At 36.4% G+C, this 24,148-nt stretch overlaps 2 protein-coding genes across 6 annotated transcripts in view; one reads left to right on the forward strand and one right to left on the reverse strand.

Annotated features, from left to right (window-relative positions):
- The window catches only part of ATF7IP (activating transcription factor 7 interacting protein), a gene marked incomplete at its 3' end in the record, with an annotated part of 107,674 nt that extends 101,319 nt beyond the window's left edge, over positions 1–6,355 (forward strand). For all 5 annotated transcript variants that reach the window (XM_081311484.1, XM_081311483.1, XM_081311487.1 and 2 more), the window contains one exon: positions 1,710–6,355. In XM_081311484.1, the coding sequence (XP_081167610.1) occupies positions 1,710–2,129 (420 nt within the window). The remainder of the gene's footprint in view (positions 1–1,709) is intronic.
- Positions 6,356–6,972: 617 nt separating this feature from the next.
- The window catches only part of PLBD1 (phospholipase B domain containing 1), a 71,119-nt gene continuing 53,943 nt past the window's right edge, over positions 6,973–24,148 (reverse strand). The window contains exons 7-11 of the mRNA XM_081311490.1: positions 14,081–14,281; positions 13,830–13,970; positions 10,151–10,336; positions 9,382–9,488; positions 6,973–7,258 (exon numbers count right to left, since the gene is read on the reverse strand). Of these exons, the coding sequence (XP_081167616.1) occupies positions 7,076–7,258; positions 9,382–9,488; positions 10,151–10,336; positions 13,830–13,970; positions 14,081–14,281 (818 nt within the window). The 3' untranslated portion in view covers positions 6,973–7,075. The remainder of the gene's footprint in view (positions 7,259–9,381; positions 9,489–10,150; positions 10,337–13,829; positions 13,971–14,080; positions 14,282–24,148) is intronic.

Raw genomic sequence — 24,148 nt, forward strand, 5'->3', positions numbered from 1 at the left:
TTCTTTCAGGGCTTGGATTGCATTATTCCATTCCTTCCTAGACATCCTGGTTTCTGTTAACAAATCTGCTATTAATTCAGTGGGGATACCCTTAAATATGACTTGGAGTTTCTCTTGAGAATTTTAGAATACTTTGTCTTATACTTTAGACAGCTTGACTCTATGAGGCATATATTTGTTTGTTTTGTGGTACTGGGGATTGGCCCCCTGGGCCTCATGCATGCTAGCAGGCACTCTACCACTTAGCCACATCACTAGCCTGCCATGGAAATATAAAAAGATCTTATTAGATCTTTAGTATTTAATATTTAGTTTATACAAATTATTCACATAACAAAATGGTGCTGGGAATTTAACTTGCAGCCCCCTTCTTGTTAAGTATGCTCCGAGCTACACCCCAGCCTTAACTATGTATAACATTTGTTAAGTGAATTTCTATTAAGGCAATTAATTGTTTGTTATGTGACTTCCAGTATAAAGTCAGTGAACCAATGATATGTTCCACTTGGAGAAAAAAAAATCGCTCATATACCTTTTTTTCTGGTTCTCAACTAAATCATTTTTGAAGAAATTATTCTCATTGTTACCTAACACCCAGATATAACAATAATATTTACAATAATGACATTGTTCCAGTGTTAGATATTATCTGTCAAGAGGGTTTTTTAAAGTTAGTATCCTGCTTTTTCATTATGTGGCCTTAACCTACCTTCCCAAATTTTTATTTATCTATCTATCTATCTATCTATCTATCTATCTATCTATTTATTTCCATTCACATAACCCTATGGCTAAGAAAAAGGTTTCCTGGCCTGTAAACCCTCTCACTTTAATATCCCCATGCTTTTGCTTATGCTTTACCTATTGACTGAAAGGTACATAACTATTTCTGCATCTCTTTAAGTCCTATTTTTCATGGTTTAATTTAAATATCACCAATCACCAATTGCAAGCTGACCAAGGACATAATATGCATTTAACATTAAATATACTTATTTATAAGAATACAATACTGTCTTTATTGGCAAAACAACTTCAAAATAAAAATATAATGTATACTTCAATTTCATATGATAAACTTTCAAACATGATTTTAAAGAATGTTATGTTCAAGTGAGAATCTATAGAATAGTTACTTAAATCAGATATTAATTTTTTAGAGGTATATGATTTCTACTTTTACAGTGTCTCTTTTTCTTTTGTTACTGGAGATTGAAACCCAGGGGCACTTAACCACTGAGCCACATCCCCAGCTCCCCTTTTTTTTTTTTTTTTTTTTTGTATTTTATTTAGAGACAAGTTCTCACTGAGTTGCTTAGGACCTCACTAAGTTTCTGAGGCTGGCTTTGAACTTGCAATCCTCCTGCCTCAGCCTCTCGAGCTACTGAGATTACAGGCATGTGGCACTGCATCTGGCTTACTGTCTCTTAAAAAATGATATTCTATCAGCAAGAGCATTTTATTTATCAAGAAAAACTTCAATATTTTAGGTCTCAGGAGTATTAGTAGAAGTACCCTTAACACCATTGTTCCCAAAACATGATTGGTTACAAAATACCAAATAGAACTTTTGAAACTTAGTGTGGTATCCCACACCAATTTATGTAAAATGATCGCTCTATATGTAATCTCTAGGGTGTCTTAACTCTAGCATTCTATAATAATTCTTTCTGTGATCACTGTAAAGAATGTGATTTTTCTTTTGTTAGGAGCCCCCACGCCCCGTGCACCCTGCACCCTTACCAGAAGCCCCACAACCACAGCGTCTGCCCCCAGAAGCTGCCAGCACCTCTCTGCCTCAGAAGCCACACTTGAAGTTAGCACGAGTTCAGAGTCAAAATGGCATTGTACTGTCATGGAGTGTCTTGGAGGTGGATCGAAGCTGTGCTACTGTGGAAAGTTACCATCTCTATGCTTACCACGAGGAACCCAGTGCCACTGTGCCCTCACAATGGAAAAAGATTGGGGAAGTAAAGGCTCTTCCCTTGCCCATGGCTTGTACTCTCACCCAGTTTGTTTCTGGCAGCAAATACTATTTTGCAGTACGAGCCAAGGATATTTATGGACGTTTTGGACCTTTTTGTGATCCTCAGTCAACGGATGTGATCTCTTCTTCCCAGAGCAATTAAACCTTGGAGCCTTTATCTTTTCCTCTTTTAAAAGTTTCACCTTTTGGTCTTGTTTTTAATCTTGTGCATGATACCTAATGTAAAATCCACATTGTGCAAGATTTCTTGGACAGATGTGTGTATACACTACATTTGTTTATAACCAGAAGTAAAATAAACTCAGCCCATAAAGCAAGAATCTTCTCCCAGACAATTCAGCTTCAGGGTTTTGAAATGTATATGTGTGTACTTTGCTTTAGTTTTGAGGCTAGGAACGTGTGTGTGACTTTTTTTTTTTTTTTTTTTTTGGTGGGGGGGGGGCTTCATTTTGTTTCTATGTTTATTGCAGTGGAAACTCCCATTTTTGTTCTCACATTTACCTCTGTTTCATATGAAGTAGGTTAAATATCTGCAAGGAATCTATAGTATCAGAGTTAAGTGATTTAAACTAAATCTAAACAAAACCCAAAGAAATAAAAAGCAAAATGACTAGTTTAAAATAGGTTAATTTGAACACAGGAAAGAATTTGTACATTTTTTGTTTCTTAAGTTGTTAATTAAATGAAAAACATCTGCAGTGACACCCTCCCCTTTCTTAACCTGGCTTTTATGTTTATTTTGTGCCTTACAGATTTACTATAGAAATAAACATGGCCATATGTCCACTGTTGTTACTCTTTGCTCTTAGCTTTTCAACCTTTATTTCTCCATCATCTCCACAAAATATAGCACACACACCCCCCTCAAGTAAGTTCAAACCAAGGCCTTTATATGTACATATATGTGTGTGTACACACACACACATATAACTTTTTTTTTTTTCTCATCTGTGGCATCATCATTTAACTTTAAAAACTTGACTTGCTGGTTTCTTCTAAGGGTATAGATGCTTTTGAGTCATTATTTAACTTCAAAAAATGGACCAAGAGAAAAACATTGTTTAACCAGACCTGTTTTATGTTGCACACTGTGTTAGACACTATGAAAGCAGTTCTAGTATACTTAACCACCCATGGTACAGTTGCCTTTCAAAGGAAATGAACAGTAAGATTCACCAAATACAATGAGCTAATATATCAAGAGGAAAGTTCCATTTCCTCTTTATTTTCATGTCATCCTTCCTGTTTTAACCTTTCGTTTTGATGGTGCCAAGTTTAATCTGATTAGCGTTTATCAGCTTTGGATAAAATTGAAAGTATTATTTTGGGTCATTCTCTATAATAATGAAATATAACATCTTGTTATCTCCATTCTCTTTAAAATTAGTGAAATTCAACTTAGGTCATGGATTGTCAGTATGAGTGTCAGCTATACTGGTATCAGGTTAGTGTTTTGCGAGTAGATAGTTTTTAGGACAAGAGGTCTGGGTTGATGAGGGTGCAACTGGAAATATTTTTAAAAGTGTTTATGGAGTTTGTGAAATCACTTTTCAAGTCTTCTTGTGATATTTGAATTCATATTTTTACCTTCTCAAAATAAATTGGTCATTTATTTTTCCTGGAATTAATAGGAGGGAGCTATCATTTTTATTAATATTGTTTTGTTTACAACTTTGATGGCTTAAAATAGAAAGTATTATAGTTATAAAGAAATTTTCTTTAGAGACTACACTGGTCATTGTACTGTCATCTTAAATATGAAGTTTGGTGATGAAGAAAGCCTATAGGTTGCCAAAATGTAAATGCTCCTAACCTTCCTTTCACTCTCAGAAATGAGACCACAATGAGAATTAGAATTTTCCACAAGTCAAATTTGCCAACCAACTATGTAGATATTACTCATTCTAGGGCAAATGATGATGTTAATGAAGTTGCCAATGTTATGGCAATAAAGATTTCAACAGGAAGAAACTTAATTGTCTTCTAGATGTATATGAGCAACTATCTATATCTGCATGTTTATATGTTTTTACCTAAAGTGGTTGCAATGTTGATGATGTGTTCAAGATCATTCCTGTCTGCAGAACAAAAAGCCCATGTTCAAAATTGTTCTTTATTGACTGGTTTTATGGTCATGAGTTTTTTGGTCAACAATTTGCTTATCCTGCCTACAAAAGGTTCCCTTGATGAATATTTGTATTTATATTTACTAATCTTATTTTAAGTTTTCATAGTATTATTAAGCAGGTGAAGAAAGCCCAGTAGAATGAAAATGTTTAATTATTTTAGCCTATATTTGGTGTTTTCTGTCAAAGAAAAGCTAAGTTCTCAAATAGTAATTCTAAAAACAGATTTACTACAGAAAATAATTTCCTAAAACGTATTTTATTCCAGATGGTGGAAGGAAGGTATAAAGAGAGATTGTAATTATTTACAGAAAAAAAAAGTATATTTATTATAAGATGGTCTCCTCAAATTAACCTGCCATGGGATTAATGTACAATAGCCACACTGGATTTACTGAAAGGGACTAAGTTAGAATGCTAGGCTTTTATTTGGGGCAGGTTTAAATGTTGATGAGTGCTTTTTGTTTGAGTACTTTGGAAGAGAGAATGGAGGACTCAACTAGAAATAGCTAATGATAATGAACTTTTTAGTAGCAGTTCATACTCCATGGTTATCTTTTTTATTTCATGGTATCTTTTCACAAAGTATTATAAATAAGCTCAATTATCCCATTTTGGGAATGCAAGTTTGCTACATTTTTAGCCTGACAATACTTGTATAGGTATTGCCTTATTGGAAATCCTGGAAACTTCTGATATTTCAACCTGAAACGTAATGTTTATGGCAACAGTAATGTTTATTACTCTCTACTTTGAACCTTGTCAGAGTAATTTTCACCTGTTTTAAGTGTGAGCAAACCTCTTTTTAAAATTATGTTCTTGCTAGTAAATGGCATACAAAGACGACATGTGGTAATTAACTTTATAAGGTATCTATATCCCTCCATTTGTCTGGACTCACTTTTTAAAATATGCAGAATACATTGTACTGTTTCACACAGTATTTAATTTTATAAGAGAAGTGGAAAGCTTTCTTCCATGAACAGTGAATATTTGTCTGGATACCATTTGCCTCACAGAGAGGTGTTCCCCACTCCCACACCCATTCCCATTGCCCTAAAATAAATACCTTGGAAAAAAAAGCAACCTTCAAGGAGCCTAAAATCTTACTTAGGTGCATCTCTCTGCAGAAGTCTCACAGCATTGTCTAAGTGTTAACTTAGTTTTTGTTACTTGGTTTTTTTGCTCTAAGTATTCTCCAAATTATCATTTTTGCAGCAAGGTTAGTGTCAGTATTCCATGATAGGCATTTATCTTGTTCCATGAGTTCTCCAGTACTGTAAAAAGATAACAAAATAATATCTATGGTATCTCTCATTTATGTATACTGTGATCTCAGCACAGTAGGGTCCTTTAGATATCTTCCAAGTATTCTCCCTAACTTTCCTTCTTGGGCCATGTCAATATCCTCAGTATCTTATGATTTTTGTTGTTATTACTGAACTGTTGTTGGCCTACTTTATTTCCAGAAAAACCATGTCCCAGTATTAGATTATTGCAAATAATTATCTAAAACCAATATATGATTCTGCTTTTTGTAACTATTTACTGGGCAAATGCTGTTTCTTGTTCATTGATTTGGTTTGGTTTGGTTTTTCTGAGATACACACAAAACAACAACATCAACAACCAGTAATCATCCTGAGGCATTTGTTAGTATGGCAAACTTACCTAATTCCTGAAACTCATTATCCCCTCAGCCAGTGAAAAAGGGGGTGGGGTATAGGATAATATAATACATGTTTTTATATTCTCACCCTCACATGATCTTATCATGTCAAAATAAACTTTCTTAGTTTTTTATTTGTAGAGTCAACTAAATACCTGTCATTTACATTTAAATGCTGTTGTCTCTTTTTTTTTTTTTTTTTTTGTAAATAAGGTAACTGGGCAATCAAACACCTTTGGGGATCCTGGCTTTAGTATTTTAACAACCATTTCAAAACTATATATAAGTATAAATCCTTTTGTAGGAAGCTTGCATCCTGATTTTTGTTTATTGCAGTTGAAAGTGTAAATAATAAGACCATGTAAGACCTTCCTAATGTCTAATATTAACTGGGCTGTAGAAAGTTGCCCTGTTTTTATTAGGTTTTGAAGGTTTCTGTGTCTTTTTTTTTTTTCCTTTTTTTCTTAAATGTACAATAGAGTGGCGTCTGTTTTAAGTGTTAACTGTAGTGGGGTTTTGTCCAACAAGCCTGAAATTTATACTTTGAAATAAATGACTGGGTTTTTAACATTCTGAGCACTGATTCATTCTGATTATTATCAGCCCTTGTAGTTTTTTTCTTTTGAAAATCTCCCATCTTATTTTTTAATCACCCTGTTATACACTGCATATTCACTCAAAAGAAAATTTGCTATGCAGAATTACTGTCAAATGGGATACAATGCTTTTAATTCAAGGCAACAGTGAGGTTTGCTGTATTGTATTCCTTGCCTGTACCACAAAGACTCAACTAATGCCTATTGATGAACAGAGAAATCACCAACAGCTTCACCATCCTCTAAGGCTTTGTCATTAAGCATATTCAGCCAGGAGAAAGAGAACATGGGAGGAGTACAAGTTCTTAGTAGCCTGGAAGTGGCACTCATCTCAGGTTTGATTGACTAGAATTTAGTCATGTGGCACAACTGCCCAAGGAGTCTGGGAGATGTAGTCTGGTCTCTGCAGGCATAAAAGAAGAATAATGGATTTTGGTAAACAAATAGTAGTTTTTGCTATACTATTTTGTGTTAGCTTGTACACTGAAGCCTAGTATTATGTCATATATAATGTTTCTTCTAAAGCGTTCCAAACAAGTGAATGCTTGCTAAAAAAAAAAAAAAAGAAATCATTATACAATTAAAATGACAAACTGAATTTAATATATTTTATTAAGAATAGTTCTGATAGGAAAAACAGCTAAAATAGAACCTTTGGTATCTTGTTTGCAGTGTTCTATTCCCTCATGTACCACCTTCATTTTATGTCAATTTTCAAAACTGGTTTCATGGTAATAAAATCAAAGTTGTAGGCTTCTGGCATGCCCTGATGCAGAGTTGTGTTGAAACGGTTCCAACGAAAGACAGGGAGGCCACCTTGTACTGTGGGACCACTAATGGCATAGGCTGTGTACTGAGATGCTAGGTATATATCTGACACCTGCAAAGAGAGGGGAAGAGAGCATTTTAGAAAACCATTTGGGGAAAAACCTTGACTAAATGCATGGCCTTTATTTTCACTTTTCTCTTTCCAAAGTCACAATATTGGACTTTAAGATTAAAATTTCCTGTAATATACTCTTCTATGTCCATTTCACTTTCAAGTATGTATTGACTGATAGAAGAAATGAGGTCTACATTCTTACTCATATTCAGAATTCTACCTTCAAAACTTATTTAGAAAGCACTTAACCCCTCCATGACTCAGTTTTTTCATTTGCAAAATGAGCTAATAACCCTGTTATTTCACAGAATTTTCATGAGATTTAATTAAAGCAATGCTTAGAGCAAACCAAATAAAGTCCTCAACGTTATTATCAGGTCAGTAATTAGTTTTTAAGTAGAAGGAACTGATTATCAAAAATATGAGGTCCATGGTTCTTGCAAACACCAGGTAATACAGGAAAAAAAATCCTGTGCTCAAAATGGCTATAAAAAGAATTAGGGGCTGAGACTGTAGCTCAGTGGTGTAGTGGGTTCAAGCCTCAGCACCACATAAAAATAAATAAAGGTATTGTATCCCATCTACAACTAAGTTGTTTTTTGTTTTTTAAGTGAATTGGCTTGTTTATTTTTTAGGTTTTTTTTTTTTTTTTTTTTTTTTTTTTTTTTTTTTTGGTGCCAAGGTTTGAACCCAGGGGCACATAGCCCCTGAGCCACATCCCTAGTCCTTTTTATATTAAATATTATTCAGAGATGGGGCCTTACTGAGTTGTTTAGGGCCTCACTACATTGCTGAGGCTGGCTTTGAACTTGTGATCCTCCTCCTGAGCTGCTGGGATTACAGGCATGTGCCACCACACCCAGCAAAAAGAGAATTATATTTTTAACATATCCTTTGACAGAATTTGAAGATGGAAGCTAGGCTGGATTCTTGCAGGCAAGACAGCAAAGGTGATTTTTTTGTGGGGAGGGGGGGTCTATTCTGGGACAAATATAACACTTCATTGCTCAATGTTTGCAAATACTATGAAATACAAACATTTGTTGAGGCTTCATGGGTGCCTGGCTCTCTACATTCCTCCCCCACTACCACCACTACCTTTTTTTTTTTAGTTACACAAAAATTGAGCATCAAGACCAAACCTTTCAATCCTCACGTAGTGTGAAAGAAAGTTGAGCTGGAACTCAACTACTAAATGCATTTCCTGTTTAAGAATTAGGCAGATAGAAAAATAAATGTGTAAACAATACCAGCAGTCCCATGATTTTCTAAGCCAATGAAGAACAGTTCACTCTTTAAAAAAAGTAAAAGTTTTCTTCCACAATTTAGGACAGATGATGCAAGTGAAAAGACAACATACAGAAGCTAAAAGTACAAAAAGATGTAGTAGAATGATTATGTCCATCAACCAGTTAACTTGTCCTCTAGGACATCCATAAACCATAGGTCAAGTAGCAAGCAGCTCTGATGGAAAAGACCCTGGATTTTAATGTTTGCTGATTTCCATGGTATAAATCTGCCATCAGTATATCAACTAACAATTAGTTCTGGCATACCATATGAGTGGATTCAGCACACTACTGCAAACCTATTTATTACCTATAATTTGAGGCCTATTACAATACTTATCAATTCTAACATGGTGGAAACCCTTTAGTGCTTTGGGCACCTGGTCCAGTATTCTTGTTCCTTCAACTAAATTCAGTTATGTTTAATGTGAAATAACACTGCTCTCAATAATATGTTCTTTGGATTTGGGAGTAGGTCTGGTAAAACTTATCACCATCATGATTATGTACATTTGTAAATAACTACTTCCTGTACAAAACATTTTATGGATATTAAAAGTTTGTTCACAAGACACTAAGAGGTAAGTACTGTTGTTTTCACTTTACCAGTTAGGCAATGAAAACATTACAAAATTGTGAGATTTCCTATTAAGTGGCAGAGGAGACTTGTAGTTAGGCAATGGGATCCACTGCCAGAATCTCTGAAAAAGCTGATTCCTGAATTTAGTTTATGTTTAGGGACATTATTCTTTATGCTAAGACAACCTCTTCAGCTTTGCCTTTGGCCTACTTGTTGATTGACATTAAATTCAAAAGCCAACTGTATGTTACCTTTGTGTCATAGCAACCTCCTGGACTTGGGTTAACTGAGTTCAGGTCCTCACGGCAGCAAATGGTATTACAGGGATCACCCTTACTATAAGGGTCCCTCTTATAATCTAGGAAACAAAATATTGGGGAAAAGAGTGAGTATTGGCTATTCTGAGATACATTTGTCCATTGTAAGATTTTTGGACTTGTTAATACTAGATGTAGGGACATATTAAAGCCTGAAAGCTTAGCTTGCTCCCAGATACAGACATCTCTTGGCTTATGTTAGGAGCAATTAACTGCAAATCCTCTGCACAAGGCCTATTCTGCCTCAAGAATCTTGCATAGTGAAGAGTGGATGGAAGAGAAATAATAGAAGATAAATGTGCATTATTTTTTTCTAATAAAAAATACAAATTTGATTTTGATATTATTTTCCAAAAATCAGTAATGAATATTTTGTTTTTATTAGTTGTTTTTGCCCTTGGAAGGAAACCTATGTTTGGGGAATAGAGGGATATCCTGTATAAAAAATAAGCCTGTATAGCTTATTTTTTCTGTGTGTTTTACATATGTTTTTTTCAAGTAGAATCTTCCCTATTATTTTATAAAGGAGACCAAAATTCTGTTTGCTGAGTATAAAAAATGTAAAGTTTTAATTGAATACTAAATACTTAAATAACTTCTTAAAATTCCTTCTAGTACACAGATGTTAAACTTACATGGATTCTTTATCCATGGGGAAGAAAAGGAGTTTTGAAGAATGATTCTTGAGAAATGTGCTACGTACTGTTGTATCGCAGAATGTATTTCATGGATGCCATATCAGTCACTTTGCCTTGGTCACGCCGGAAGATTTTGGCTCGTGGAGCTAAATCATAAGAATAGTCCAAACCCAGCTTCTGAACTAGCAGTTGGTAGCCACTCCAGTTGTAGATTTTTTCATGGAAAGGAATGTTGTAGGAAGGCCAATATCCTAATTTAGAATGGAAGAGATTGGTATACCTCTATATTATTTTGTTAGGGGAAGAACAACATTAGAATTCTTTGTCTTTACCCCCAAATTCTTGAATATGTAAACCAGAAAATGACCTATTATCTGTAAAGCAAAACAACATATAATGCAAAGTGTATGGGAGCTCACTTAAGTGATACAGCTACAGAAATGCCAAAAGATGGTTCACAATGTGGTGCCAAAAGGGAGACTTCAATTGTTAATCATGGATAGTGATTGGGGATAAGAAAACTGAACACCTAAAACACAGTGTTGGGGATAAGAAAACTAAACACCTAAATTCTAGGCTCAGGGATGGATGAATAGAACGTAGGCAATTAGCCTCAATTTATTTTTTCTTCTGTGAAAGAGTGGGAGGGAAAGAGGAAGCCTACAATGTGAGGGAGCTGGGGATGGCTTTTAATATTCCAGTAGACTTTTTAACTCCTTCGACTACAAACATCTATAAAACCTCAGCTTCATTAAAATATTCATAGTATGCCACAGCCACACAGTTCGTTAGTCATTTAGCACCAAACGTATGACACAACTAGTAGAAGCATTTTAGGAACATCCTAAATAACACTGGCCTGGGTTATTGCAAAGAGGGCAGTCATTCAAAATAGGAATGTGTCTACCATTCAAGGAATAATTTATCACCTCTATATTCTTGGCCTTTGTTTGCCTGTCTCCATTTTATTATTGTATGGGATCTCCTAGACAAGAAGGAGTTATTTTAGCCTTGCTAATTCTGGGACAGAGCATCAGGAAGAAAGAGATAAGAATGACACTGACATTTTAGGATTAAAAAAAAAAAACACATTTGTTGCTAGAATGTATCTAGGTTATATAGATTCAAGAGTTAATATGCCTGAATTTGAAGTCTGGTTCAGCCATTATTAGCTATGTGACCTTGGACAAATTACCTACTCTACCTGTGCCTCAGTTTCTTCATTTTTATAATGTAAACAGAGACATTATTTGCCTTACAAGGGTTATTGTGAGCATTAGCCCATTAAGTTCCAAGTTTTAATCCTGCAAGAATTCTAAAAAATTTGACACAGGTACATTAAAATAGATAAGAAATCATAATCTAAAGCTTATATATTGTATTAACTATACAACATCACTTATTTGAGTACATCATGTTTCTGAGCTTTACAGTAAAATGTTAACTATTAATATTAATGTATTACAATTATATATTATATACTATATTTTAGCTTTTATAGGTGTTCTATATCTAGAGCATAGGGACAAAATGGGTGAGATGCATTCAAATGTGTTTACGGTATTGTCTAATACTTGGTAAACATTAGATGAATAATAACTATTATATTTCTTTTTATGAGACCAGCTCAAATGAGTAATAGAAAATGACTGCTATTTTACATTTTCATAAAGCTTCATGATTTACAAAAACATTTAAAATAAAGCAACTTTAGTCTCACAACAACCTGGTGATACACAATTATTATTTTATTGGCTAACAGAGCAAATCAAAACCAAGAACCTAGCTGTTCAAACTTCAAGCTGGTGCAGTCAGCTCCTAAGAGTATGCCTCAAGAGACAGATGCTTGATCAAAGTAGCATTTTTTTCTTTGCATTATTGCTGATAGAATGGTGCATTTAGGTTCTTTCCAATCCCCTTCTTAAACCCCATGAAAATTCCCTAAGACTAAAAAGAGTTGATGCTGATATATATATTATATGGAAAAATTGTAAGAAGCCAAATAATTATGTATCCAAAAATATATCCCTCCCATATGTGTGTATGTATACACACACAAAAATATATATGTATATAGTGCAAAGATGAAATGCGACTTTGAGCAAGCATCTCTCTCTTGAGGGATACTTTTAGGAGCTGTGGTTGGACAGCTAGATTCTCAGTTTTGAACTGCTATGTTAGCCAAGTAACTATTTAATTATTTGGCTTCTTACTATTTTTCCCTATAATGAAGGAGGAAGGTCTCCTGCTTTGTAGGATATGAACTGCATGCAGTTGAAACCCCCACCTTAAAAAATTGCTTTATGCATAAGTCTTATGAGCATTTAGTTGGTGTGAATCACTCTATGCTGAGATACCTCACTCCAGAAATCATTACAAAATGTGACCTGGGAAACTGAGGACCAGGTCCTGATCCCCAGGGACCACACTTTGTCTTGGTTTTGTTCCTACTCACCTATCAGCTGATAATCTATTATAGTCATCTTTTAACTAGTCTCATAGTCTCATAACTAATCTCCTTTCTCCTCTACAATGTTTAGTCTGTTTTCCCATGCCAAAAACTCTCATTTCCTACACAACAAAGGTTATACTGCTTTATAGATTTATGAGGCTAACATTTTCTCCCACTACTACCTCTCTCAATTTTCATGACCACCCTGTGAAATTGTAAAGATCTATATTCTTACATCCAAAAATTATCGGGAGCCAAATAAGTTTCAGAATTGAGGGTTGTTTTTTTTTTGTTGTTGTTGTTGTTTTCCAGATTCTAGTATAGCATGGAGTACATATGTATGACATTTTCTTTGGGGAACATCTCATAATGAAAAATGTTCACATTTTTATAACCTAATAATAAGATAAATCTTTAAGAGGAAATAATTGTTGGGTGTGTGGGAGACTCCCCACTGAAGTTGTTTCCATCTCATGAGAACATCACGTAATCCCTTACCCCTCCCTCTCCTCTCCGAAGGGTGCCAAATTGAAAAGTTTTCTCGACCAATCCCCGCTGGACACAGTGTCCGCTCACCATTCCTTACTCACCCTGCCAATCAGCACCCACCACATGGCCTATGCAACCCTTCTTAACTCTTAAATGAGTTCAGATCATGTAACAGTTTGCTACCAAGTGAGCCAAGACCAAAAACAACAAAGAGTTTTTGGTTCTACAATTTTGGGATTTCAAAAATCACAAATAAATGATTGTGGATCTACCCGAAGACTGTCCTGTTTTACAGATGAAGAAATTGAGGCTTGAAGAGGTAGGATAATTTGCCCATGGTTTTGAGGAGTCAAGATTCAAATCAAGCAATGCAAATAGTTTATCCTAGATTCTTCAGTCTAGCATAGAAGTGAAGTGTATGGAGACAAACCTTCTATACTAAACAACTGAGCTCTTTATGAGCAGGCTTTTTCAGCCTAAGCCAAAGTAGTACTCCATCAATACTTGCTGAATTGAATGTAAAACTTTAACCAGAAATCCAGGAGAGAAGGCAATATTAGCACCACAAAAAGTCAGGTTTATGAATGCCTGACCTGTATCCCAGTCTGCCCATGGTCCTTTATGAACTGAGGTATAGGTTTACCAGTTGCGTTGAACTTGTTAATTTTTTCCCAGTGTAACTAGCAATGGCATCCCCATCTTTTCTTGCCCATCATCTGTTCACACACCATAAACATGCCAAGCATATAAATATTCACATGCACATACTCATCAAACTTTCAGACACAGCATGAAGAAGGTACCTTTCCGTAGAACATTAGTTTGATCAGAATATTCTACATATGTAGGAATTTGCTCCACAACATACAGAGTGCCTTTGCCAAGGCTGTTATTCAGCTTTACCTTCTTCAGGTCCAGGACCATGTACTGGTTATTATAGGTGCCTAAAATATTGGGAGACACAAAGACATAGTGTGGATGTGGCTTTACTGGTTAACAACTCTAAAGTTAAACATATATATGTGCCTAAAAGCTATTCTGCAAGGCCACTTACCAGAGTTGTATTTTGAAAAGATATCTGCCCACATCTTGCCATCAGATGCCATCATATTTGCCACACGGACCCGTTGCCAGGCCAGGAGAGACTCAGGAATCACCTCTTTCAGTAGAGTTTTATTATATACACTATTTGTGGTCTGCAGCAATACCAAACCACTGCTAAGAATGTAAAAGTCATCCAGGGACTCCAAAAACCCTACAGAAAAGACAAATACACAAATCAGCATATGTATACATGGGATATTTTACTATCACTTTTAGTGCATAATTTTACATAGCCAATGCACTTTACAAACTATCAGCTATTATTTTCCTTGATCCACAGGAGACTCTCCCAGCTTTGACTTACCTCTGGGGCAGCTACCCAATTGCTGCTTAAGGAGGTGGCCATAGACCTCTATCCCTAGATTCTCCATTGTTTGATTTTATGATATGGGGTGATAAAAATATTTTAAATCAGGAGAAATCCAAATTTCCAAAATGATACACAGAAGTAGAGCCTAACTCTCTAGGATTCTTCAAGCTAACTTTCAATTAGGGAGGATATTATCAGGGCTCATTTTTGCATAATTAAGAATTAAGAATATGAATGTCTTTTTTCTTCTGTCTCTACTTTTCTGTATTTTACAATTTTATGAGTCTACATGATTTTTATAAGTGGAAAACGTCTACATGAATAAATGTGAACATGGTTTTGAAATTAGGATACTTAATACTCTGGGTCAATGTTGGGACATCACTGGAAAATTGGTGAAGCCACAAGTCTTTACCTGTGTGTGTGTGTGTGTGTGTGTGTGTGTGTGTGTGTGTAGGTAGTGCTGAGGATTGAACCCAGGGCCTTGTGCATGCAAGGCAAAAGCACTCTGACAACTGAGCTATATCCCCAGCCCTCAACAAGTCTTTTCTGAATACCTATTTTGTGGTTTATATTGGGCTGAGTGTAGAAGACATAGATCAAGTGCAGCTGTAACAGTGAAAGGATATATTGTCATCAGTAACTGACATCAAGTGGACAAGCTAATGATGTTAAAGAAATGTCAGGAAAGGCCCCAATGAGGGGATTTTTGTAATGCAGTCTTCTGGTGCATCTTTTATGAATGGGATTAATGCTACTATAAGAGAGGCTCCAGGAGCTTGCTAACTCCTTTAGCCTTAGGAGGACACAGAAATAGGCACCATCTATGGGAAAGGGCACTCGCTGACATGGAATCTGCTGGTATCTTATTTTGGATATCCCAGTCTTGAGAACTGTGAGAAATTTTTTTTTTCCCAGTGCTGGAGCTAGAACCTAGGTCTTCACACAATAAGTTTCAATAGTTTACAAATTACCCAACCTAAGGTATTTTGTTACAGCAGTCAGAATAGATGGAGTAGTCCCAAAACTTCTATCAAACTTCCCAATAGTAGTCCCAAACTTCTACCATTTTTACACCACTTTGGTCATTTTTGTCATATCTGAGAACTATCTAAATTGTTGTTGATATTTTCATTTTTTTTAATTAAGAAGTAAAAATTTCACAGTTTTATGACCTATAGCATGACATTTTAACAAATGTGTACCTTGTGAAAAGCTAATTCGAGTTCTTTAAAATGTACATTACTTAATATTTTTCTTTATATTAACTCCATTTTAAAACTTAGCCTTGTCATATACAATAATGTCTAAGGAACTACAGGTTTAATGTTTTGGGTTTTTTTCCCATAAAACATATTAAAACAAATACATTTCTTCCTAATGTGCAAAAAATATTTGTCCCTGTGTCACCTAAAATCATTTCAATAGCACTATATGCAGTAGTTCTGGAATAAAATAGGTAGGTGAGTTCAAGTAATAGATCACTTGGTTAAAGACTTGAAAGCTTGGACTGAGAGTCAGAAGCTTGCATTTTAATTACCTGCACTGCCTCTAATGAGTGGGACAAGTCTCATTCTGCCTCTGTTCCTATTCCCTTCCTCTGATAGCCTGGGACTAAGTGATGCCACTCAACTCTACCAATGTATAACTTCTGGAAATTTCTGAAAATTTCCATGAAATTCACATGATGGCAGGGAGTGTCCAACTAACTTAAAGAGCTTCTTCACAAGGCAGCCAATAGGCTATTTAGAGGTTTGTGTAAACTAGGGACAGTTGCACACTCCAGGTGGTACAAGGTGGTACAATGACACCCTTGAATGAAATTTTAGTGAGTGTCCTCTCTGGGAAGACACAGTCTGGACTTGAAGAGTATATCTAGCTTGGCAGAGTGTAGGAGTATTCAATAACTATTCATTTCTTGGTCTGTTTTTCTTTTACAGTGCTCATACTGTACAACCATGCTTGGCAACGTTGAGCAAGCTTTTTGGTAGAAAAATCCCCTTAGTTTAGAATACCCTTTTTCTGGCATGGTTCAGTTTGCTAGTTCACTCCTTACTGTAGCGGCCTCTCTGGACACAAGAGGGCAGGCATTCTTTAAAACGTGTAAGTGAATGACTAACACTAATGTTTAAGAAATGACTGGAAGATAGAAAAAATATAAGTCGCCCAGAGTTCTAGAACACAAAACATGAATTGGTTGGCAAAAACTATCATTGAGGAAACTAAGTCTATATTTTAAAGTTCAAAATAAAAGGCCCAAAGAGGGGACAAACAGATTGGCCTATAAGAGAAAAAAATGTTCTTTAACTATATAAAAGTATAATCTTGCACTCATACGTCATTAGCAACTTTAGAAAGCTACAGAGATCAGGCGAAGTGAAACACACAGTGTTTGTGAACGCCAGCCTGTGAACAATGTCTGGTAAGCTACTGGATGAAACTTTAAAAGGAGGGGAGGGGTCTTTGGTCAATAAAGCATATTTTAAGACTCATAAAAACACTTGTCAATAAAGCATATTTTAAGACTCATAAAAACACTTGAATCACAAAGATAAACAGGAACCACTACCAGATGCCATTTAGACTTATTGCTTACTTCACACCACAAAAATGTACTCTGATTATCCTATTGAGTATGTTTACCATGTGCACATTGAACACATCGGCTGCTCCAAAAGCTCAAATGGTGCAGATCAAACACACTGCTTCCTTCTAGAATAGTCCGCAAGCGTCAGACAAGGACAAAAATTACATACAACTGTGATCCTAGGCTTGGTTTCACTTTCCAGGGTTTCCATTACCTGAGGCCAACAGTGGTCTGAAGATATTAATTGGAAATTTTCAGGAATACACAATTCATAACTTTATTACAGTACACTGTCATAACTTTTCTTATCATTGTTAATCTCACACTGTGCCCTAAATTTATAAGTTAAACTCTGTTGAAGTTGTATTTGATAGGAAAAACAGAGAAAAAGTACAGATTTCTGTGGGAGGCCAACCTTATGGGTGACTGAGTTACACTCCCCAGCTGGGTGCTGAGGCGCTCAGTCACAGAAATGTGGTCAGTGTCTCGTGCATGGGTGTGTCTTGCTACAGCCCCATGGGTGAAGCTATGCTCACCTGTTCCTTTGTAATATAACCCCTTGCCCTGTTTAGGATAGAATCTTCCATGGAAGTGCCTTGTGTGTGTCCCCTTCTCTTACTGTGCCCTTGGGTGTGGCCTACCCAGGTGTCAGTCAACCTGCTGACAGTGGATATCTTGAAGATAGACTCAGCCCCCTGAAACCTGACCCCTTGCCTCATTTGAATAGCTTCTCCTCAATAAAAGGGGTCAGCGTGTGCTCTCGCTCTCTCTCTGTCTGCAGACCCTTAAGGTCAGAGGAGCCGTCACAGCGACCCCAAAGAAAAAGGTCTTTGTGTCTCTTGTGTGGTTATTTCATGCAGCCCAGTTAGCCCAGTTTAACTAGAGTGACCCCTGAGCCTTTTAGCCGCGAGAACAGAAACCCGGCAGATTTCAGTACTACCTTCAGTTTCAGACACCCATGGGGGATTTTGGAAAACATAAGGGATGACTAGTGTATAATTCAGGGCCCGTCATATGAGTCATGGCTGCAAAAACTGTGCTGCCCTTTGTTCACCCCTCACTCTGTCCACGTTCTGGGCAATGTGACTTTGCAGTGTCTCCCATCCAGCAGTGTTGTTGGTGTCCCCATCTCTTAAATCTGGGCTGGGTTTGGCACTTGCTGCAGCTCACAAGCATCTGCTGGTGCTGAGTTGAGGCCTCAAGAGACCAAGCATACTTCTGCTCACTCTTGGACCTTGTTGCTGCTTTGTAGACAAACCCAGTCTATCCTGGTCTCTAAGATGAAAGACCATACGAAAGGAGACCCAGTTACCTCAGCCAACCCCTAACATGCAAGAGAGTGCATCCAGGGCCCCAGGCCCACAGAGCTGCCTACCCATCCCACAGCTCATTCCAGATGCATGAATGTGCCCCACTGAGATATCGAGAAGGCACCACTCAACAGATCTGTGCACTCATAAGTAATACATATTGCTTTTAGCCATGAAATTGGGAGCATTATTTTTTTATGCAGCCATAACTAACTGACACAGTAATATTAATTCAGTTAGTACATTTTGCTTTTTATTGTCTGTCTGCCATTTGATTTTAACATGGCTGAAACACATTAGAAATCTCTCTTTTTTTAAGCCATATTTGAGCCATATTCAGTCTTTCTGTTCAGCTCCTTCCCTCAGCTGTGGAGGGACAATATTATTTCTCCTAACTGTGGAAAGCACCACCTGGCCTCAGCTATCCTATGTCTTTGAGCCAGTGCAATAGTCAGTCAACAAATGTTTATTAAACACCTCTCATATGCCAAACACTGCAGTGATCCCAACCCACAGGCTGTGTCAGAATTCCCTCATAGCTTCCTCAAAAGGCTTATGTCCAAGCACCCACCCTTACCTCCCTTTGCTCTCCTCTGAGTCCAGCAGACCCTCTGATCATAGGTTGCTGTTCGTAACTCTGCTCACTCATTCCAAGGAAAGAAGTCCATGACTGGCTCCCTGCCATTCCAAGACACAAAATTCCTGCAGCTCTTTATTTTGCTGCTCCACAATGGACTTAACCTTCTCACCAAAATTGTATTTACCTGCTTCTCTGCCTTCTAAAATCCTGATAACAATCAACATCTACTTCTCCCCAGTATTAATCATGTAAGTAGTTACTGAGCACATTTCTGCCTAATCCTGCAGTAGGAATGTGACCAATGGAGGATTCAGGCTTCTGCAGGTTTACTGTGAAGACTACATATCTTGCAGTGCCCACATAAAAGAATTAGAAAGTCTCTTAAACTTTTTATAGAGTAGGTATTTTAAAAGGTGCATTTGCATTCGATCTGCATTCTGTTATCCTGATCCATATCAAAATGAAATTTGCTTTTCTTCAAAAATAAATTATCCTAATTTCAATTGTATGATTTATTTCCTTTTTTCTTTTCTATCTACTCCATAGAATGTACACTCCATCAGGGAGGGAAGGGACTTCTTTTGCCTTGTTAACTGGTGCTTATTCATTTCAGAGCCAGGAAAGGGGTTTAACATGTGATAGGTGCTCAATAAATAATTATGCAATCTAAGGAAGAAAAAGAAGACAGTGTTAACCAACATTTACTAGACGTCTACTACATACTGGATCCCTTGCTTTAGGAGGATGGATACTATCATCTGACCTTTAAGAAAAGAGCTTAGATAAACTGTTCAAACTATTTGAAATTAATAGACCTCAAGAAGAATAAACCTAAGTCTAACGTTAAACACATCTTTTCCAGGCTGGGGTTGTAGCTCAGTGGTAGAGTGCTTGCCTTGTACGCATGAGGCCCTGGGTTCGATCCTTAGCACCACATAAAAATAAATAAATAAATATAAAGATTAAAATATTTTAGAGAGAGAGAATTTTTAATATTTATTTTTTAGTTCTCGGCGGACACAACATCTTTGTTGGTATGTGGTGCTGAGGATCGAACCCGGGCCGCACACATGCCAGGAGAGCGCGCTACCTCTTGAGCCACATCCCCAGCCCCAAGATAAAGATATTAAAAAAACACACACACACACATCTTTTCCACTTTACACACACCTGATGGATGTGATGGGGACAGATACTTCATCATCAAAACTGTGACAACATTAACTCAACACACATAATGAAACAATCATGGAACAAGTACATTAGAAACAATGAAGAAGAATGAGTCATGATGAGTTTCATGTTCAGACAGGGTGGAGTTGGGGGAATCACCTAATGACCAGTTAATCAAGAAAAGTATGGAAAATTAGGTAGGATCTGGAAGGACTGCAGGGAGGAAGTGTCTTGAGCGAGGTGGTGAAAGATGATTGAGACAGGTGTGAGCTGGCAGAAGACATCCATGTCCTGGGTGGTGCCCAAGGGGAGGTAACAAACAAAAGAAAGCTACTTTAAGAAAACAGATTACTGAATTTATCCATAATCCTTTGGACTATGTGCCCTGGTTCTGCTTTTATTATTTTTGTTTTCCTTGGTTTTTGTTTTTCAAAGCAGTGGACACCAATTTTGATCCATGTTCACTTGTATGTATTTCATTTTTATGACCAAAGTCTCAAAGATCAAAGAGATAATATGAAATTAGTAAAAGTAATTATAGCATATTAAAGATGTTTATAATCCATACATTTATTAAATAGGTCATTCAACAATCTACGGGAGTAATCACATTCAGGATTATGAGCTGACGATGAATTTTCCTGGAACCTTGAGCCTATTTTATCTTCATGTGCACCTACTTTCAAAGTACATAAACTTGAAATTAAAAAAAAAAGTCTCAGCAAAGTTTTTGCTACATCAACCACAAAGGCTGCCACAGTCTCAAAGACTGGGTTCTGGACCCAGTATGCTAGAATCAGCCTGGGTACTTGTTACAAACACCCCAGTTTGGAAATAAGAAATAAAGAATTTTATGAATGGTACTGTGGAATCTGCATTTTTTTTTGCAAGATCCAAGGAAAATATGAAGACCATTTAAGTTTAAATATCTGTATACACGCATGTGGGAGGTAACAGGTTATATGGACACAATGCCAAATAGAAACAACGCATGCTTCATGAAACACACTCAGTGCATTCCAGGGAGCCTTACTTATAGATAATTAAATTTGAAGCTTCAGCCTCATAGGGATCATCATTACTGGAATCCTCAATTAAAAGTACTTTGAATAGATTCCAGTTTTTGTTCCCACACAAAAGCTCCACCCATCTGGGGTGCCAGGAGGCCCTTGGAGTCCATGACTCTTTCAGTTTTAACTTAAATGCAAACTGAACCACTCCTGAAAGAATAGTGGGTATTTATAGTCAGGTGTATTGCATTCAAACCCAATCCTCAACGCTGAGTTGTGTGACATGACCATTGCACCCAGTCCCCTGTTAGTTTTTACAAAAATTGAATGACATAATAAAATCAATGTTTAGTATAGTGTCAGTCACAGAGCCAGGCACATTGAAGGGAATAAACCAATTTAGAGATTTTTGTTTTCCTTTTTGTCTGATAACAAGCTGAGTGCAAACAAATTTGTAGTAATTTATTTAAAAACTTGAGTGCTGCCTCATTCCTGTAAAAACAGACAGGTCCCCTCCATGCACTTATCATTAAAGTAGCTACAAAAGATTAGTTTCAAGATATTACTCTGTGCTGAGTACAAGATTTACACCTGAAAGGTCCAATACCTGGACCTCTTGAACTCCTGTTTTCAAATCAAGCATATAAAAGAAAGGGCCATGTGAACAGAAAGCCATGGGGCTACAGCAGAAGGTATGATCTCTCAGGCAAGCCTCATCCATGCCTCTCACTTTATTTACCTCTCTTTTTTCCTTGCAATTTCTGTCATGTCCACCTCAGAGTGGGTCACCCACAATGTGTACCTCTTTCCTGTCCATTTTTCCTGCCCTGCTAGTGTTTGGATATGGTTTGTTCCTCAAAAGTCCACAGTTGGAAGCTTTATCCCTCGTGCAATGGTAGAGAAAGGAAGTGGGACTTTAAAGAGGTGGAACCCAGAAGAGGTGATTAGGTCCTGACTGCTCTTATGAGGGATTAGTGCTGGCCATGTGGAGGGGGTTAGGACTCAGGAGTGGATTAGTTCCTACAAGAGCAGGTTGTTATATGGGAATGAATCTGGCCCTTCATTGGTCTCTTGTTTCCTCTTTTTCACCATGTGGTTTCTGTAGATGCTTCTACCTTGTGACACCACCTGCCATGAGGCCCTCATTAGAAGCCACTGCTGGTACCGTGCTCGCTCCTGAACCTCTACAACTGTGAGCCAAATAAATCTCTTTTCCTTGTAAATCATCCAATTTCTGGCATTTTGTTATAGCAGTACAAAAAGGAATACGGCATACCTTTCTTCCCATTGGTTCAATGATTTTAATGTGCAAGATTCTGGGCTGGCCCTGTCTCTGTGGGACTCAGACATGAATATGGAACACGAAAAAATTATCTACATTTGACAGATAAGTAATTGGAGTTGCAGAGGGACAGAAAAGACAAAAAAGGATAAAAAAATGTAAAGTTTTAACTGGTGAAAAGTTCTTAAATTTGATGAAAAACATCAAATTTAATAAATAATAGATAGAATTTATAAATAATATTATTGTATTTATTCTACTTGGGGTTTGTTGAGCTAATAGGATTTATAAATCCTATTTATTATTTATAAATCCTATTTATTATTCTTAAAGCCAACTATAATACAGTTTACTTCTATATATGCATGTATAAGTGTGTGTGTGTATAGATGTATTTGCAATATATAATCTTAATTTCTTTAGAATATGAAAATGCTTAAAATTATAACATCCTGTTGATGAATTTATAACATTTAGATATAACATAGATCTGACAACATTAGCACAAAGAATAGAGGGCACTACTAGGATTGTTACCATCCTAAGATTCCTGTATTTATAAATAGACATAATTAAATAATTAGCTCTATGTAAATTATGATGAATTAAAGATGCATATTATAATCTTTAGAGTGAGCAATAACAATAACAAAAACAAAATGGAAAGAAATGTATAGAAAGTTAACTGAGGCATTAAGATACATAATTCATTTTTAGAATACTGTGTTCAAATGTGTAACACAGTAGAAGACAGGAAAAGAGGAACAGAGAAAACAGATGAAATAATGAACCAAATAGCAAAATGGCAGACTTAAATCCAAATATATAAATATTTACACTAAATGCAAGTGGACTAAGCACTTCCATCAGAAGTCAGAATTAGTCAAGCATGAAAAAAGAAGAACCCAAACCCATCTACTTAGTGTCTGCAGGAGACCTACATTAAGCACAAAGTTACAAACAGGTTGAATGCAAATGGATAAAGTACAAGATGCAAACAATAAGCACACAAGATGGCTGGAGTGGCTATATTAATATCAAACAGTATAGATTTTTAAGACAAGGAATATACCAGAAACAAAAGAAAAACATTTCATAATGATAAAATGTTCAGTGTAATAGGAATATGTGATATTTATAAATATTTAAGTGCTGAATGACAGATCATCAAAGGGCATGAAGCAAAAGTTCCAGAAAGAAAATAAGAAGAAGACAAATTAATAATTCTGGTGGGAGACAAATATTTCTCTCTTGGTAAATGACAGAAAAAGTAGACAGGAAATAATTCAGGACACAGAGGACTTGAACCACATTCTCAGTGAATTTGACCTGATCGATACTTATTCTACTGCCTAATGAACAATCACTAAGAGAGACCCAAGCTGGGCCATAAAGCAGATCTCAATAAAGGTAAAAATTTGATATCAGGCAGTGTTGCATGCCTCTAATCCCAGAGGCTTAGGAGGATTCCAACTTCAAAGATAACCAAAGCAATTTAGAGAGGCCCTAAGCAACTTAGTGAGACTTTGTCTCAAGCTAAAAAATAAAAAGGGTTGGGGATGCAGCTCAGTGGTTAAGTGTCCCTAGGTTTAATCCTCAGTAACAAAAGAAAAAAAAATAAAAATTATACAAAGTATGCTGTCTGGTCACAATAAAATTAATTGGGAAATTAAATTAGAAGACAATGAGAAAAAGATACATAAAAAAACCTCCAATTTCTGTGTATTGAAGGAATCATATAAAAAAATTAGACAATATTCTAAACT

The sequence above is a fragment of the Spermophilus citellus genome, assembly GCF_964194105.1.
Source record: "Spermophilus citellus genome assembly, chromosome: 10".
NCBI classification, from domain to species: Eukaryota; Metazoa; Chordata; class Mammalia; order Rodentia; family Sciuridae; genus Spermophilus; species Spermophilus citellus.